The sequence below is a fragment of the Bos indicus genome, chromosome 13 (assembly GCF_029378745.1).
Source record: "Bos indicus isolate NIAB-ARS_2022 breed Sahiwal x Tharparkar chromosome 13, NIAB-ARS_B.indTharparkar_mat_pri_1.0, whole genome shotgun sequence".
NCBI lineage: Eukaryota > Metazoa > Chordata > Mammalia > Artiodactyla > Bovidae > Bos > Bos indicus.
The window spans coordinates 66,148,796-66,166,079 of record NC_091772.1 but is presented as its reverse complement, the minus strand read 5'-3'; the positions used below and the strand labels follow the sequence as shown (position 1 = coordinate 66,166,079).

Sequence of the window (17,284 nt, the reverse complement as noted above, 5' to 3'; positions counted from 1 at the left end):
GTTCTATGGTGAAACACAAGGTGTCTGGGGCCAGGTTTAAATCTCAGCTCTGTCACTTTTTAGCCAGGTGGCCATGGCAGTTACAATGTGACCAGTCTGTGCCTCAGTTTCCTCAAGTGGGATAATACCAGTATCTACCTCAGGGTTGTTAGGATTACATGCATTAAGTTAGAGTATCTTAGTGGCATGTATATAAATAAGGGTTACATAAATGTTAACTACTCCTTCTTTTACATTATTGTTGTTGTTTCTATATTTCTCAAAGCAACTTACAATTCTATGTAGTATTTTTTACAACTAAATTTAGTAATGTCTGATTCCTCTGCTAAACTATAAGCTCCACGAGGATAGGCTGTTGCTTTTATTCATCCCAGTATTTCCAAGCCTTGCACATGGTAGTACTGAACTAATATTTGCTGAATAAATGGGAAAAAAAAAAATCAGTCCTCATCTATTATGCCCCAGGGGACAGAGGGAAATGCCAGGAGTCGAACATTTCTACTTTTCATTGGAATAAAATCCTTTCAAACAGGCAGCTTCATGAACAGTCTGCCTTCCAACAATAATCACAAGGTTAACATTTATAATTAATTCCCCTTTGCCTATATCGTCTACTTCAGTTTGAACTAGAACCCCTTAAGAAAGGTATTTTACAAATAAGAAAGACAACCAGAACAGCCTTTAGACACAGCCAATCTTGGACTCATATCCAGGTCCATCTAGAGTTCTCACTCCACTATTTTTGGGAGAATGTTGATGAAGGGATGCCTACATTAGAGATATGAGTGTTCGTGCTACTTAAGCCCTGGTGTGTATTAAATAACCTAAAGAATGTGAAAGCTCTTTAAAAAAACTAGAAAGAGATCTGTAATGTGGATCATCATTCATCAAATGTTTCTGAATAACTACTATGTACCAAGAACTATCTTTGGTGTTAATACAACATGAAACGGAACAAAAATCCCTAACCTCATGGAACTTACACTCTACTGGGAAAAGACATGACACAAAAAAACTAAGAAACATTATTCATCATCTTAGAAGGTGAAAAGTGCTGTGGAGAAAAATAAAGAACATAAGGGGTATCTGGGAAGAGCTGCAACTTTAAACATGGCAGCCTCTGAAGGCCTAACTAAGAAATAGAGATATTATGTATAAACCTGAGGGAAAAGAGGGAGAAAGTCATGAAGATATCCAGAGGGAAACTATCCCAAGAAGAAAAGCAAGTACAGAGACCCGTCTGCACTAGCCAGGAGGACATGGCTGGAGAGGATTAAGCAAGGGGTGAGAAGTAGGACAAGGTGACAGACACAGCAAAGGTCAAACCCGGACGACCCTATGGGCACTCTGGCTTTCATTGAGAAAATTTTGAGCAGAGGAGTGATCTGTTTTACATTTTAACAGGAACTTTGTGTTGAGAACAAACAATACTGTGCTGAGATTACAGAGGAGCAAGGATAGAACCGGAGAAGGCAATGGCACCCTACTCCAGTACTCTTGCTTGGAAAATCCCATGGAAGGAGGAGCCTGTTAGGCTGCAATCCATGGGGTCGCTAAGAGTTGGACACGACTGAGTGACTTCACTTTTACTTTTCACTTTCATGCACTGGAGAAGGAAATGGCAACCCACTCCAGTGTTCTTGCCTGGAGAATCCCTGGGACTCGGGAGCCTGGTGGGCTGCCGTCTATGGGGTCGCACAGAGTCGGACACGACTGAAGTGACTTAGCATAGCATAAGGATAGAAAAAGAGACACCAGTCAGGAGACCACAGCCATACCTCAAGAAAAAAGATGGTGGTGGTCTAAACCAGGGGACCAACTGGTTGGAGTCTGGCTAGAACTCAATTAGAATTGCTGATACATGTAAAGATGTAAAAGAGGGATCCAGATACTAATGCTGACCCAGTGCCTTGAATACATGCATGTACTCAGTACATTAAGATCTAGAAACTATGACCAGCATTTTCCCAGCTAGACTGCAAGTTCCTCTAACATAGCACTTGTGCTAGTGTCCTGATATTCCCACCTTATATCAACGATATTAATGATATTACATCTTTGGGGACTGTAATCTGAGCACTTAACACGTGCCTGGTATGCCCACACAATACAAAAGAACTCTGTGTGCCTTTAGTCATTAAATCCTCACAATACCCTAGTCTGTGCACTTTACAGACAAAGAAACTGAGTCTCAGAAATAGTTACCTGCCCTAAGACAGGTTAACTAGTTGAGAATCAAACTGCAGGAACTCTATTATCTTCAACCTGTCAAATAATGGAGCAGTGAGCCCACAGATTTATTCATTGTTACCTTGGGCAAGTTACCTGTCTTCTCTGAGATTCCGTCTGTCAAGTGGAAATAATAAAATAGTACACATTTCCCAAGTTGCTGTGAGACTACACGAGGTTGCATCCTGCAGTGTCCTCTCAATACCTGGCAATATAGTTCAGTTTACTGAGTGCTTACTGATTGCCGCGCACTGTTCTACACTATGCAGGGAGATGGTCTCATTTAACTCCCATTGTAATTTACGAGACTAACCTATTTAACAGATGAGAAACTGAGGTGCAGAGGAGTTAAGTAACTTGCACAGGGTCACTTTACGAAAACGTGGCAGACTGCAAGTTTGTACCCGGAGACATCTTAACTTCAGAACTCACGCTCGTAAGCTCTCAAAGAGGTGTGATTTTCTAACCCCTTTCACTGAACAGGAAACTATGGTCCAAAGGACGATTTAGCCAAAAGCTCACTCTTAGGCCACCTGGCCCGGAAGCCGGCGCGAGTCAAATGAATGGGTGAAGCCAGACCGCGGGTTTCCGGGGCTGCGGTTCCCGACTGGGTCTCGGGGGGACCCGTAGCCCGCGCCGTACCGACCGCCACCCTCTCCTCCACTCGCCCGCAGTCCCAACTGCTGGCCAGCCCCCCCTCAGACGCCGGACCCCCAAAGAGCCTGAGCTCATGCCCCTGCCCCGCAGGGGAAGAGGAACCCTCCTGGCCGCCCCCCGAATGGCCAGCACTAGCCCCTCGCGGGCGACGGCCCACTCGCCAAGGCGTGTGGGCCGCGGGACCCCCTTGTCGAGCCCTGCGCAACGCCTCACCCGGCAGCGCCATTCCTCCGAGCAGGTCCCACCAGGGCCCGAGCCGCAGGCGGACTTCCGCTCGAAAAGGTGGCTCCAAAAGGGCTCCGGAGGGGACGCCGGGGACTCGCGGCAGACCCCGTGTGCTGGGATGGGCTCCAGGCACAGGTCAGTCCCCGCCGTTCCGCTGGGCAGGGCGGCGCTCACCAGCTGCACAGTGTTGAGCGCGCAGTGCGCCACGGCCCGCGCGTACAGGTCCGCTTCCTCCCCCCCGCGCCCCGGCCCACTTGGAACCGACCTCCTTGCAACGGTCCCATTCCGGAAGGCACCGGCAGGCGGTTGGACAAGGCCTCAGGGGTGGGCCCGAGACGGGGCCTCCTGTGATTGGTCGGTCGCAGTGTCACTCAGTCGTCTCTCTGCAACCCGGCCGATTTTAAAGGAATGGAAAGGGTCCGGTGGAAAAGGGCCGGCAACATTTGAGCGGTTTGCGGGTTTTTTTTTTTTTTTTAAATAAGAAAATTATGGCAGCTTTCCCTGAAGATTGTTTCGGTTGTTAGTAACTGACTTATAAGTTACTTTTAAACCGATCTGCATACTTTTGTGTGAGGAGAATATAAATCCCAATGGAAGTGACTCGTCTAAGAATTTATTAATTAGGTAACTCAGATTATTCAACGTTTACGGGATAGCCAGACAGCGTACTAAACGCTCCATATACTTTGTTTCATTCACTGCTCATCCCCAGTCTGTGAGATATGTACTATTAATATTTCCATTTTATAGAGAAGAAAATTTAAAAATGTTAACCGGGACAGTCTGACTATAATCTGCTTTTAACTGTTACGAACACAAAGTATTCACAATGCGATATAACTTTTACAATCATTAGTGTCCTGGATATTACCATCTATTACTGTCCCAAACAAGGAAGAGTCAGTTCTTTCTCTGTTTGGTCGTGTGCTACTGTATGGTATACTAGCGATTAAATATGTGGATATTTTAATTTGAATTTAATTAAAATTAAAAATTCAGTTTGTCATTTGTATTAGCCATATTTCAAACATTCAGTGGCCCCATGTGGCTGGTGGAGATGATACTGAACTGCGCACAATTATAGAGCATATAGAACATTTCCATTGTCACAGAATATTCTAATGGACAGCACTGATCTAGAATATATAAAAAACTCCTCCAACTCAATACTAAGACAACCAGTGGTGTGCTGAAGCCTCATACTGGCTTGTGAGAGTCAACTGTTAATTTTCTCAGAAATTTTGATAAACCTCAAAGTCCTACTGGGATGTTGGCAATTGGATCTCTGGTGCCTTTTTTTAAATTGCCAAATTTGAAATAGTCAAATTGTCTAGTCAAAGCTATGGTTTTTCCAGTAGTCGTGTATGGATGTGAGAGTTGGACTATAAAGAAAGCTGAGCACTGAAGAATTAATGTTTTTGAACTATGGTGTTGGAGAAGACTCTCCAGAGTCCCTTGGACTGACTGCAAGGAGAGCAAACCAGTCAATCCTAAAGGAAATCAGTCCTGAATATTCATTGAAAGGACTGATGCTGAAGCTGAAACTCCAATACTTTGGCCACCTGCTGCCAAGAATTGACTCATTGGAAAAGACCCTGATGCTGGGAAGGATTGAAGACAGGAGGAGAAGGGGACAGCAGAGGATGAGATGGTTAGATGGCATCACTGACTCGATAGACATGAGTTTGAGCAAGCTCCAGGAGTTGGTGATGGACAGAGTAGCCTGGTGTGCTGCAGTCCATGGGGTTGCAAAGAGTAGAACTCGACAGAGCGACTGAACTGAACTGAAAAGTCCTACTGTATAGCACAGGGAACTGTATTCGGTATCCTATAATAAACCAATGAAAAAGAATGAGAAAAAATATATTTTCTGTATATATCTATATATTCTCTCACGTTGGTGTACACCAGAAACTAACGCAGCATTGTAAATCAACTATATGTGCATACATGCTAAGTTGCTTCAGTCATGTCCAACTCTTTGTGACCCCATTGACTGTAGCTCTCCAGGCTTTTCTGTCAATGGGGCCCTCCAGGGTAGAATACTGGAGTGGGTTGCCATGCCCTCCTCCAGGGGATCTTCCTGACCCAGGGATGGAACCTGAGGTTCTTATGCCTCCTGCATTGTCAAGATGTGTTCTTTACTACTAGTGCCACCTGGGAAGCCCATAAATCAACTATGCTGCAGCTGTTGCTAAGTCGCTTCAGTCATGTGCGACTCTGTGCAACCCCATAGACGGCAGCCCACCAGGCTCCCCCGTCCCTGGGATTCTCCAGGCAAGAACACTGGAGTGGGTTGCCATTTCCTTCTCCAATGCACGAAAGTGAAAAATGAAAGTGAAGTCGCTCAGTCCAACTCTTTGTGACCCCATGGACTGCAGCCTACCAGGCTCTTCCGCCCACAGGATTTTCCAGGCAAGAGTACTGGAGTGGGTTGCCATTGCCTTCTCCCTAAATCAACTATGAAGGGAAGGGAAAGTCACTCAGTCATGTCCGACTCTTTGCGACCCCATGGACTGTAGCCTACCAGGCTTCTCAGTCCATGGGATTTTCCAGGCAAGAGTACTGGAGTGGGTTGCCATTTCCTTCTCCAGGGAATCTTCCCAACCCAAGGATCAAACCCAGGTCTCCCGCATTGTAGGCAGACACTTTACCCACTGAGCCACCAGGGAAGCCACCTAAGTAAAAAATACATAAGTGAGGGGAATTTTGCAAATTGGTTGTTAAATATTAGAAGAATTAAATTATATATACTTAAAATGAAATAAAGTATATTAAAAACAAAATTCATCATTTCCTAATTATTTTCCTTTATTTTACCATTGTCTGTGCTTTTGTGGTAGCTTGTATCTACTGTATATGAATGGTGGAAATATTATATCATGCTGTGCTACTACACATCTCTTTCCAGTAACATTGGTAGCTTGATTTGGCTGCAAATGGAATATTTGTACCATAGAGTCAGCAAATGCTACAAACCAGGGCTTAACTTATTGCTTTGTTATTGAGTAAATTTAATGTTGGAGATAATGTTAATCGAGATTAAACTTAAAAATATATCTCATCTGTAGATTTTACATTATAAATAGCACAGAAACTTGAAAATATTTGTGTTGTGTTTGAAAATTATTATCTAATTCAGAAAATAAGTCACTTTTAAAGTTTCAGTTACATGTTTATTGTTGTTAGAGTCCCTTGGACTGCAAGGAGATCCAACCAGTCCATTCTGAAGGAGATCAGCCCTGGGATTTCTTTGGAAGGAATGATGCTAAAGCTGAAACTCCAGTACTTTGGCCACCTCATGCGAAGAGTTGACTCATTGGAAAAGACTCTGATGCCGGGAGGGATTAGGGGCAGGAGGAGAAGGGGATGACAGAGGATGAGATGGCTGGATGGCATCACTGACTCGATGGACGTGAGTCTGAGTGAACTCCGGGAGTTGGTGATGGACAGGGAGGCCTGGTGTGCTGCGATTCATGGGGTCGAAAAGAGTCAGACTGAGTGACTGAACTGAACTGAACTGAAGTCATGTCCCACTCTTTTCAGCCCCTTGGACTTCAGCACGCCAGGCTCCCTGTCCTCTATTATCTCCTGGAGTTTGCTTAAATTCATTTCCATTGAGTCAGTGATGCTATCTAACCATCTCACCCTCTTCCGCCTCCTGCTCCTTTTGCCTTCAATCTTTCCCAGCATCAGGGTCTTTTCCAATGAGTTAGTTCTTCGCATCAGGTGGCCAAAGTATTGGAGCTTCAGCATTGGTCCTTCCAATGAATATTTAAGACATTTTAGTAGAAGGATAATGATGATACAATATCATTAATAAGTGAATGATAGATGATACTGTGAGATAAGAAAAAGTATGAAAGGGTAAAGGGGGCTGAAAGAGGGGCAGTGTTCTGCCTCAGTCTCTTTTATCAGTGGAGTAGTATCTTTTACCTATCCATTCACTTCTCATGAGGCTGACAATGTGTTAGGTACTGAGGATGAAACCACAGAAATATGTTTCAGGGGCTCCAAAGAGCCCCAGTTCTTTATGTCTCAACACAGAAAGAATTGACTGAGAGGCAATGTTATAGATAAGAAGTGATTTATTAGAATAGGATGCTTGTGAGGTTTACAAGCAGATGGGCAGGAGGGTGCAGGGCTCAGAACATACTGCCCTATAGTTTTATACTCAAAGGAAATGTGGGGAGGGGGAGAAGACCACCTTCTCCCTCATTCTTTAGTGGACATCGAGCTTCCATCATCAGCTCCTCCTTTTCCTCTGTATCAGGTGGGGGAGTTTTCTCATCTCTACATGTTCAAACTGGGACTGTCATGGTACAGTGAAAATGAGCAAAAAGATGGTAACGAACACCATAAATGGTAAATCATCTCAGGTTTCAGTATAATGTCACCTTATCCCTTTTTTAGTGTGTGCAGAGGAGCATGAAATAGGAATCATTAACTCATTGACCTCATTGGACAGGATGTGGGTCTCATTCCCCTATTGTTTTCTTGTGCATGGGTATACCTCATGCTTCTATTGCACAGGTTTCTGGTGGTGGTTGTTTTTTTTTTTTTTGCCGTGCTGCATCTTCGATGCAGGGTGTGGGCTTTCTTTAGTTGCTATGCATGGGGGCTCCTCTAGCTGCAGTCAGTGGGCTTCTCGTGCTGGGTTGCAAGGGCTTCTCTAGTTGCAACACATGTGCTTAGTTGCCCCGCAGCATGTAGGAACTTAGTTCCCAGACCAGGGATGGAACCTGCATCCCCTGCATTGGAAGGTGGATTCTTAACCACTGGACCACCAGGAAAGTTCCCTGCTGCACAGTTTTGTTGCTCAGCTTTGTTCTTGGTTTTGTCGTAAGTAAACCTGCTTTCTAGAGTGACTGTTAACTTAGGGGTCTCCCATACTTTTTCCATTACTTATGATTCTTTAGTGGGATTACCTATTTAATCACCTACTTTGTCCCTTTACTCTGCCCATATCAAATATACAACTGTGACCACATCAACAAGATTTCTTCCCTCGTGGAGTTTATAGTCTGATGGGAGATGGTCAGTAAACAAACACACATAAACTTGATAATTGTAGGTAATAATTAAATACTATGCAAGAAATGAACAAATAAATATGAGACTGGGTAGGGAGAAGCTACTTAATGTAGATTGGTGATCAATAAATGCCTCTCTGAGAAGGGGACATTTAAACTTTCACTTGAGTGATGAGACAGAAGCCGTCCTGAAAAACTAATTTTTCCAATCCCCTCTTCATTCCTAGGATCTGTGGTCGAGAAGAAATAGTGATGCCTTATGCTTCTGACAGTGATTCAGGAAGTGTGGATTTGCAGCTGGGCAACTTAGAGGATATTAAAAAGCAACCAAGTAGCCTTGAACTTACAGGTGAAATGGGGGAAAGATAAAGGAGTGGGGCTGGGAACAGGGAATCTCTTGTCGAGTGACGTTTCAGGATGACCAGCTGTCAACTAGATTTTGACAGCGAATTTGGTCCCTGACTTTAGGACCTTGGAATGTGATTGGCAAAATGAGATGATATATTATTCTAGGTATATAGAAATCTAAACTTGGTCCTGAAACATCATCCTAAAGGCTTGTACAGAGTCTAAGTGCTAGAAGGATTCTGAGAAGGGAGAGGTAGATGTGGATGGTTGCTGGATTGGGTTACAGCATAACTATCTTTCATTTATTCTACAAACATTTTTTGAGGACCAGTTGCTGGGCATACAACAATGAACAGGGCCAATGTGATCCCTGCCCTCATAGGATTTACATTATAGTGCTTTTTGAAAATGACCCCCAAAAAGTAAACAGACAACAAACAAAGTAATTACAAATTGTAGTAAGCACTATGAAAAAGTTGAACAGCTACAGTGTGTTTGAGGAACTACATTAATTCACTTGTACATTCATTCAACAAATATTTATTGAAGCCCTATTGTTCTCTCAACACTGATCTAGCTATAGAACAGTGTACTTATAAACAAATGATTGGAGCTCAGTATAATGTGTGTGATTAAGGGTTGGGGAGGAAGTAATGAGCAGACAGAGAAAGGTTTATTAGCAGCTCAGAGGATACTTAGCCAAAATGGGCAAAGGGGATTCAGGAAAGGGATCCTGGAGTTGAGCTCTGATGGATGAGTAGGGGTTAGCTAGGCAAAGAGAGGAAGGGAAGGTGGGGAGAGGAAGAAGAAACAAGCAGGCAGAAGGAAAGCCTGTGCAAAGATCATGGGTGAACAGGAACATAGGCTTCCAATGGACGACAGACACATGGCAGGAAGTGGGAGAAATGTACAGAAGACAGTAGTCATGGAAACCACTAAGTGAACAAAAGTAGAGAAACCCTCAGCTGATAGGTGTGTTAGGGAGGAACTAGGAAGGCTATTTACCCAATAGGAATAAGAAATTTGGTATCAGAAATGGAGGAAGCAAGGATATAAAACGACCTGAATCTAGGAAGGCCCAAAGGAAAACGCTATGTTCCTCACTGGCAATAAAATTATTGTATTTCCTCAATTATAAGATATACATTGTCACATTGTATAATTTCTAATCATGATATATTTATTTTATAATCACTGTAATTGGTATCAGAGTGTTCCTTTTTTCCTGCAAAGTTTATTAAACAGAATTGGTGTATTTTATAATCTTAAAAACTACATGAACAGGAAAATGATGCCAGCAGAATCCTTGTCACTCGATAAAGAAGGTTGTTATCATCCCCATTTTGGAAATGTAGAAATAGGCCCAGAGAAACTAAGGTTGCATAAAGTCAGAAAGCTAGAAGAGGCAGAACCAGGATGTGAGCCTAGGCAGACTCTGGAACCTGTGCTGTTAAAGTATTAGGTTGGCCCAAAAGTTCGTTCAGATGTTTCCATAAGATGGTATGGAAAAACCCAAACTAGCTTTTTGGCCAACCCACTATATCTCAGGTCAAGAAGGAGATACCTCAAGCACTTACTCAGCCACCTGCTCCACTTGGAAAGAGATCATCAGCACAAGAGGCCACTATATTTTAAGCTCTAGTCACTGCAGGCTCAAAGACTTTTGGATTTACAGAAGAATATCTACCATTGAAGTGCTTACTGTGGGCCACATACTGAGAAAGTCTTCTGTATGTACTACCTCACTCAGTCTCCAACAATAACCCTGTTTTATTGGTGAGGAATCTAAGCTTCTAAGAGACAGACTAATTTAATGAATGTCATATAGCTAGTAAGTGGTGGATCCAGGATTCAAACTAGTCTCAGACTTAGAAAAACCCATGCTCTTATAACCCTCAGCTCAGCCTTAAAGGTGTTTGTAGTTTAGGAGGGCCTTGGAGAACATTGGAGGCCGTTGGAGAAGGAAATGGCAACCCACTCTAGTACTCTTGCCTGGAGAATCCCATGGACAAAGGAGCCTGGTAGGCTACAGTCCATGGGGTCACAAAGAGTCGGACACGACTGAGCGACTTCACTCACTCACTGGAGAACATTGGATTTGTAATTGAGAAAACAGACTCAGGAGGGGAAGAGACTTGTCCCGGGTTGCAGAGGAAATAGGAAGGGTGAGAACAGGACCTATCTATCTTGATGTCCAGGGGTCCTCCCCACTAAACCGTGTGACTTCACACAGTACAGAGGCACCATCCAATGTCTTTCTTTCGGCGTTAGACTCGGACATCTCGGAAATCCCCGGACTCCCCAGGGAATCCCTCACAGACACCTCCAGACACCTGACCCACCAAGGCCCCCTCGGTGAAGTCGTTGTCGAGCAGCTGATCCAATCCATCCAGAAGTTTTTTAATGGTGAACTAAAGGTACGAACAAGCAATCTTCCAAGGTATTCCAATTATTCATCTACCAAATATCTTAAAAATTTTTATATAAAACATTTATACTATAGGGTATAAAATTGATTAAATGTATACTGTCAACTGGAAAAAAAAAAAAAAAGCATAACCTGCAAATGAAGAGTTCGGCTTTTTCAGAGGTGTTACTAAGGACTAAAGGGCTTCCCTGGTGGCTCAGATGGTAAAGAGTCTGCCTGCAATGTGAGAGACCCAGGTTAGATCCCTGGGTTGGGAAATGCCCTAGAGAAGAGAATGGCAACCCACTCTAGTATTCTTACCTGGAGAATTCCATGGACAAAGGAGCCTGGCGGGCTACAGTCCCTGGGCTCACAAAGAGTCGGATAGGACTGAGTGGCTAACACTAAGGACTGGAATGACAGTCTTTCAGATAGCTCTGAGGGACTGTTGGTAAGAGAGGAGTCAGGATAAAAAGGAGTTTTGATGGGGAAAAAAAACTATGTAGTGAAAGCACCAAAAGATGGACTGCTAATTACAAAAGCAGACATTTCCAATTAATCATTTTAGTGCGTGTGAGAAGGTACGGAGCAGCTCCAATGGCTGATGGCTTGACAGGCACAGCACCGTTTGTTCACTCAAATGGCAGGTGGCATTCTTCATCCACAATACTTTTACATTTATTTTTTGTATTTATAATAAATATATTTACATATTCTTCTACATTATTTTTATGTTTATAGTAATTTTAAATTTCGTATAAAAACAAAGAAAACTGTAATAAAAGGTATAGGTTAATCTTCCCTAATCCTCTCAAGATTTAAGTTATCTTAGTTCTCCTTCTACAGAGAAGGCAATGGCACCCCACTCCAGTACTCTTGCCTGGAAAATCCCATGAATGGAGGAGCCTGGTAGGCTGCAGTCCATGGGGTTGCGAAGAGTCGGACACGACTGAGCAACTTCACTTTCACTTTTCACTTTCATGCATTGGAGAAGGAAATGGCAACCCACTCCAGTGTTCTTGCCTGGAGAATCCCAGGGACAGGGGAGCCTGGTGGGCTGCCATCTATGGGGTCGCACAGAGTCGAAAACGACTGAAGTGACTTAGCAGTTTTCCTCCTAAGATAATTTCTGTTAACATTTTGGTGTATGTATTTTCAGACTTTTTCTTGTGCGTACAAATACATGTAATTATAGAAAAGCACGCATCAGAGATAGTGGGAGAAAAAAGAAATTTCTTGGTCAGTAACTATAGATCTGTATTATCCTACTTAATAATGCAGTATTCATTATTTAAGTGAAACATTCATTCATTCTGTGGGAGCATATAACAAAAGAATTTGTCTTGACCTGGGGGTAAATGGAGGCATTCCTGAGGAAGTAACCTTTCAGCTCAAGTCTAAGGAATGAATAGGAGAAAAGTAGGAGAAGTTAAAATTGGAGGATTGATCTCTGAGTTGGGAGGATCCACCGGAGGAGGACAGGGCAACCCACTCCAGAACCCTTGCCTGGAGAATCCCATGGGCAGAGGAGCCTGGTGGGCCACAGTCCATGGGGTTGCAGAGAGTCGGACACGACTGAAGTGACAGCACACACGCACGCACGTTCCAGAAATAGGAAATGAAACATTTAACAGCTTTGTGGCAGAAAGGGTCAGAGAATGTCTGATGAACTCAGAGAAGCCTGGCACATCTAAAGCAGTGTCCAAGGTCTCTGTCTTTTGTCAACAGACACTTGGGTTACTTCCATGTTCGTGTGTGCTCAGCTGTGTCTGACTCCTTTCGACCCTGTGGACTGCAGCCCACCAGGTTCCTCTGTCCATGGAATTCTCCAGGCAAGAGTCCCGGGTGGGTTGCCATTTCCTACTCCAAGGGAGCTTTTCGGCCCATGGATTGAACTCATGTCTCTTGCATCTTCTGCATTGGCAGGCAGACTCTTTACCACTGTGCCATCTATCTAACTGTGAATAATGCTGCAGTGAATATGGGAGTGTAGATACCTCTCTGAGATCCAGTTTTCATTTCCCTTGAATATATGTGCACAGATGTTTGGGGTTTGTGAAAATTCAACAAGTTTTATATTTTCTCTATGTATAATGCCAGTAAAAAAATTTTTTTTAAGACTTAAAGCCAGAGTGTTGGTCTTCACTTTTGACTTTGACTTTGCTTTATACTTCACGTCAGTAGGGCTTTCTAAAGGATTTCTTTGTAATTAATAAAGTGCTTGGATTGCTGCAGTGAATTGGAAAAAAAAAAAAAAGCCCATTCCCTGCCCTGACCTAAATCCACAGCGTCAGGGTAATAGATGAGTAAGAAGGCAACTTTATCACAGTATCACAAATACCATGTTAGCAATATATACATGTGGTTTATGGATACACTTAGAAGGGTACTTAACCCAACTTCAGGAGAGAATGCATGATCTAAGTCTTAAAGCATATATATAGATTTCAGTCAGTAAACAAAAAGTGTAGACAATTGAGAAGGCGGAAAGGCCCAAAAGCAAGAAAGAGCAGCATGAAACTTAACTGGGCTAAAGCTCAGTATGCTACCAGGCAAGGTGGAAGATGAAATGGCAGAAGTTAGCTGTGGTCACTTTGAGAAGGGCCTTAACTTTAATGGGTGCTGTTGAAAAGAGTTTCAGTAGACAGTGAGTTACCTGATCAAATTTGCATTTTATGACATGAAACTGGTCATAGCTGGGTGAATAGACTAGAAGGGGACAAAACTGGAGCAGAGTAACCCAATGTAGGCTTGTTCTACTAATCCAGGTGATAGAAAATCAGGCCATTGCTATATATTGCTACTTATTGCCACTTGCTGTCCAGAGGGCTTATACCAATTTATACCATCTACATGCAGGGGAGAAAAGACGGGAAGAGATTTTCTCATGATACATAGAATTATTGGTGTCTTTTGCTTTCTTCTTAATACCCTATTTTTTCAAAGTTTGTATGATAGATATTGCTTTTATAATCAGAAAAGGAAATAATACAAAAGATTTTATTCTTCACATCAGAACTTGTATTTTCTTAGAAAACAAAGACTCAAAATAATGAATTTTTAATGACATCAGGAGAGCTGGACATAACAGTGTTAGAGGTCGCCTTTAAGAAACAGTAAACAGGGAGGGCTTCCCTGGGGGCTCAGACAGTAAAGAATCTGCCTGCAATGTGGGAGACCTGGGTTCGATTCCTGGGTTGGGAAGAGCCCCTGGAGGAGGGCATGGCAACCCACTTCAGTATTCTTGCTTGGAGAATCCCCATGGACAGAGGAACCTGGCAGGTCTGTCCATGGGGTTGCAAAGAGTCAGACATGACTGAGCAACTAAGCACACAGCACACAAACAGGGAAGGTAGGTGGAGATGCAGACTAAAGGTGCATAGAGCCATCATGGAGTACTTAGGAAAATCTAGCTGAGAGGGAAAATGAAGACCCAAACTCAGGCAGGGCCACTGGACAAGGAATGTTATTCCTCTGTAACTTCTTTATTCCTTGTAATAAAATGCTAATCTTGGGTTGAATGAGATGTCATTTAAAACATTCCAAGAAGCTTTTCAAAAGCCTTTTACAATTATCAAATGAGATTATAATGTAGAGTTGCGTTTTTATCATTTTCCCACAAACTCAGAGTGAACTTGAGAAGCTGACAGCCCTGAGATCTTTGTCTTCTCTCAGCCGAACTTTACCTTCTGATGAAACCACAGAATCATTCATTCACAGCCACATAGCAGACATTGTGCATCTGCTAAGTGTAAGTATTCTGACCTTATCCCAGATTATTGTCACCATGCAAATTCTATGACAACAAAATTTTTAGTGGCTGCATCTATGTTATCAATTCCCTCAACTTCTTTTTCATATTAGTATTTCTGCATAGAGGAGAAATACCCAAGGTACTCCACTAAGATAATCAGCCTTGAAAACCAATTAAAAGAGCAGCAGTAAGGGAAGGAACAGCATTTAAATAAGCGAGCAGTAGTTCTGAGGCAGATTCTATAATCAAATGCCTAGTTCAGTGCCACTTCTGCCTCTTTCTAGCTGTGAGACTTCGGGAAAGTACTGCACTTCTCCGTGCCTTAGTATTCTCATCTATTAAATGAGAATAGCTGTATCTATTGGAGTGGCCAAAAATTTTGTTTGGATTTTTCCATACGATGTTATGAAGTTTTTGGCCAACCCAGTACTTTACATAGCTACTGAGAGCATTAAATAAATAAATGCCGGCCACAGAACACAGTACCTAACACATATTTTGCATTTGAGAAACATGGTGGTATCCTTTTTATTGTTGTCCTGTTTTTATTTAACTCTAGCCATACTCTGCCACTAACTCATTCATGCATTGCCTTGCTAAGTACTTGACAGTTCCAGACAGTATCCTAGGAACTGAGGCCACAAAGATATAATCTCTGTTCCTGCAGCTAATCAAGTGTCACAGAGACTATAACAAAAGTTTAAATAAGTCTAGTAAGGGCACAGAGGAGTAAGTGAGTGGTCTGTTCCATGTCAAAGGATCCAGATGCACTTAGACAAGCACTTAACTTTAAAAAAATTTTTTTAATTGAAGGAAAATTGCTTTACAGAATTTTGTGATTTTCTGTCATACATCAACAAGAATCAGCCGTAGGTACACCTGTAGGTGCACAGATTTGTAAGGCTGATTAGATTGATGATTAGTTTTCAGAACTGAAGGCTAACCTGCTAACGGGTGTGTTAAGTGGTAGGCGTGGTAAAGAATCCACCTTTCAGTTCAGGAGACACAGGAGACATGGGTTCAATCCCTGGGTTGAGAAGGTCCCCTGGAGAAGGAGATGGCAACCCACTCCAGTATTCTTGCTTGAGAAATCCCATGGACAGAGGATCCTGGCAGGCTACAGTCCATGGGGAACCAAAGGGCCAGACACAACTGAGTGAGTGAGGCCATAGGCACGCCAGACTATATCAAAGATCTTCTGTACCCAGAACATTGTGGTGCTGGTTATTCCTTGCCCTTCAAGAGTTTACAGTTTGGAAGTGACTACACCTCATAAGTAGGTTGAGAAAAATTCCAAGTAATACATTATGTAGAACAGAATGATATGATGCAGATTTAAGGGTGAGTGAAGGTTTTTACTTGGCTCTGCTCCATGCAAAGAGAGTTATATGCAGCCATAGGACTCAGCCAAAATGGCATGATTCCACAGTCCCACGTCTACAAAAATTGGCAGCAGTGGGTTGACACATAGTTCAACCAGTCAGCTCAGAAGATCCACAAGCTGAATCCACAAGCACGCTGAATTTCCCCATGCTTTGCACCTGAACCTGTCCAGCCAGTAGCAAAATACCTACTGTCAGGCATCAACCCAAGTTTGAGCTGGCAAGGGGTTCAGCCTCGAAGAGTTAAGGAGAGTCAATGTCCACCAGAAAACTCCAGGGGTCAGTACATCATTGTTCAAGACCATGTGCAGGAGCTAAAAGAGTGTTGCTTCCAACAACCAAGAGGAGAGGCAGCTCTGAGAAGAAAACCAGGGTCATTCTAAAGAAAGAGGTTTATGGGATTTGCCAGTCTTTCTCTTGATCCATGACAAAGCATGGCTTTTCAGTATCCAAATAAAAAGAGCAAAGGAAGCTGAGAGTAGAATATGGAAAAGAAGGGGGAAAAGAATCTGTTACAGTACTTCACCAGAGAAGATTTACAAATAAGCACATGAAAACATGCTCCATCACTGTGATTAGGAAAAAGCAAATTACAACCACAAGAGGGACTTCCCTGGAGGTCCAGTGGCTAAGATGCCACATTCCTAATGTAGGGTGCTTCGGTTCAATCCCTGTTCAGGGAACTAGATCCCACAAGCTGCAACTAAGAGTCTACATGCCGCAACTGAGACCCAGCACAGCCAAATAAAGAAATAATACACATTTAAAAAAAAACACAATGATATGCAACTTTATACCAACTAGACTGGCTAAAATGAAAAGAAAGGTGATACCAAATGTTAGTGAGGAGGATGTGGCACAACTAAGACTCCCATGTACCCCACAGCCATTTTGGAAAACTGGCAGTTTCTTAAAAAGTTAAACATATACTTACCATATGACCCAGCAATTCCATTCCTGGGTAAAATGAAGCATATGTCCATACAATGACTTGTACGCCAGTGTTTTATAGCAGCTCTATTTGTAGAAACTAAACACTGGAGACAACCCAAAGATCCATCAACAGGTGAGTGGATCAACCAGTTTTGGTATATCCATACAATGGAATACTACTCAGCAACGAAAATGGATGAACTGTTAATATATTGTACAGCTTGGATGAATCTCAAAATAATTATACTAAGTGAAGGAAGCCAGATAGAGAATATACTCTGTGATTCCATTTACATGAAATTCTGGAAAATTAAGA

The 17,284-nt window shown here is 42.7% G+C and overlaps 2 protein-coding genes across 6 annotated transcripts in view; one reads left to right on the top strand and one right to left on the bottom strand.

The window, feature by feature from the left end:
• RPN2 (ribophorin II) overlaps positions 1 to 3,410 on the bottom strand; it is a 52,613-nt gene extending 49,203 nt beyond the window's left edge. For 3 of the 4 annotated variants that reach the window (XM_070801637.1, XM_070801639.1, XM_070801641.1), the window contains exon 1: positions 3,377 to 3,410. In XM_070801637.1, the coding sequence (XP_070657738.1) occupies positions 3,377 to 3,395 (19 nt within the window). In that variant the 5' untranslated portion in view covers positions 3,396 to 3,410. Of the gene's footprint in view, positions 1 to 3,099; positions 3,242 to 3,376 lie in introns of those variants that run through there. The other variant, XM_070801638.1, reaches the window with a different exon arrangement.
• MROH8 (maestro heat like repeat family member 8) overlaps positions 2,867 to 17,284 on the top strand; it is a 60,263-nt gene continuing 45,845 nt past the window's right edge. Inside the window, exons 1-4 of one of the 2 annotated variants that reach the window (XM_070801636.1) lie at positions 2,867 to 3,246; positions 8,372 to 8,493; positions 10,764 to 10,909; positions 14,528 to 14,650. In XM_070801636.1, the coding sequence (XP_070657737.1) occupies positions 2,960 to 3,246; positions 8,372 to 8,493; positions 10,764 to 10,909; positions 14,528 to 14,650 (678 nt within the window). In that variant the 5' untranslated portion in view covers positions 2,867 to 2,959. Of the gene's footprint in view, positions 3,247 to 3,429; positions 3,736 to 8,371; positions 8,494 to 10,763; positions 10,910 to 14,527; positions 14,651 to 17,284 lie in introns of those variants that run through there. The other variant, XM_070801635.1, reaches the window with a different exon arrangement.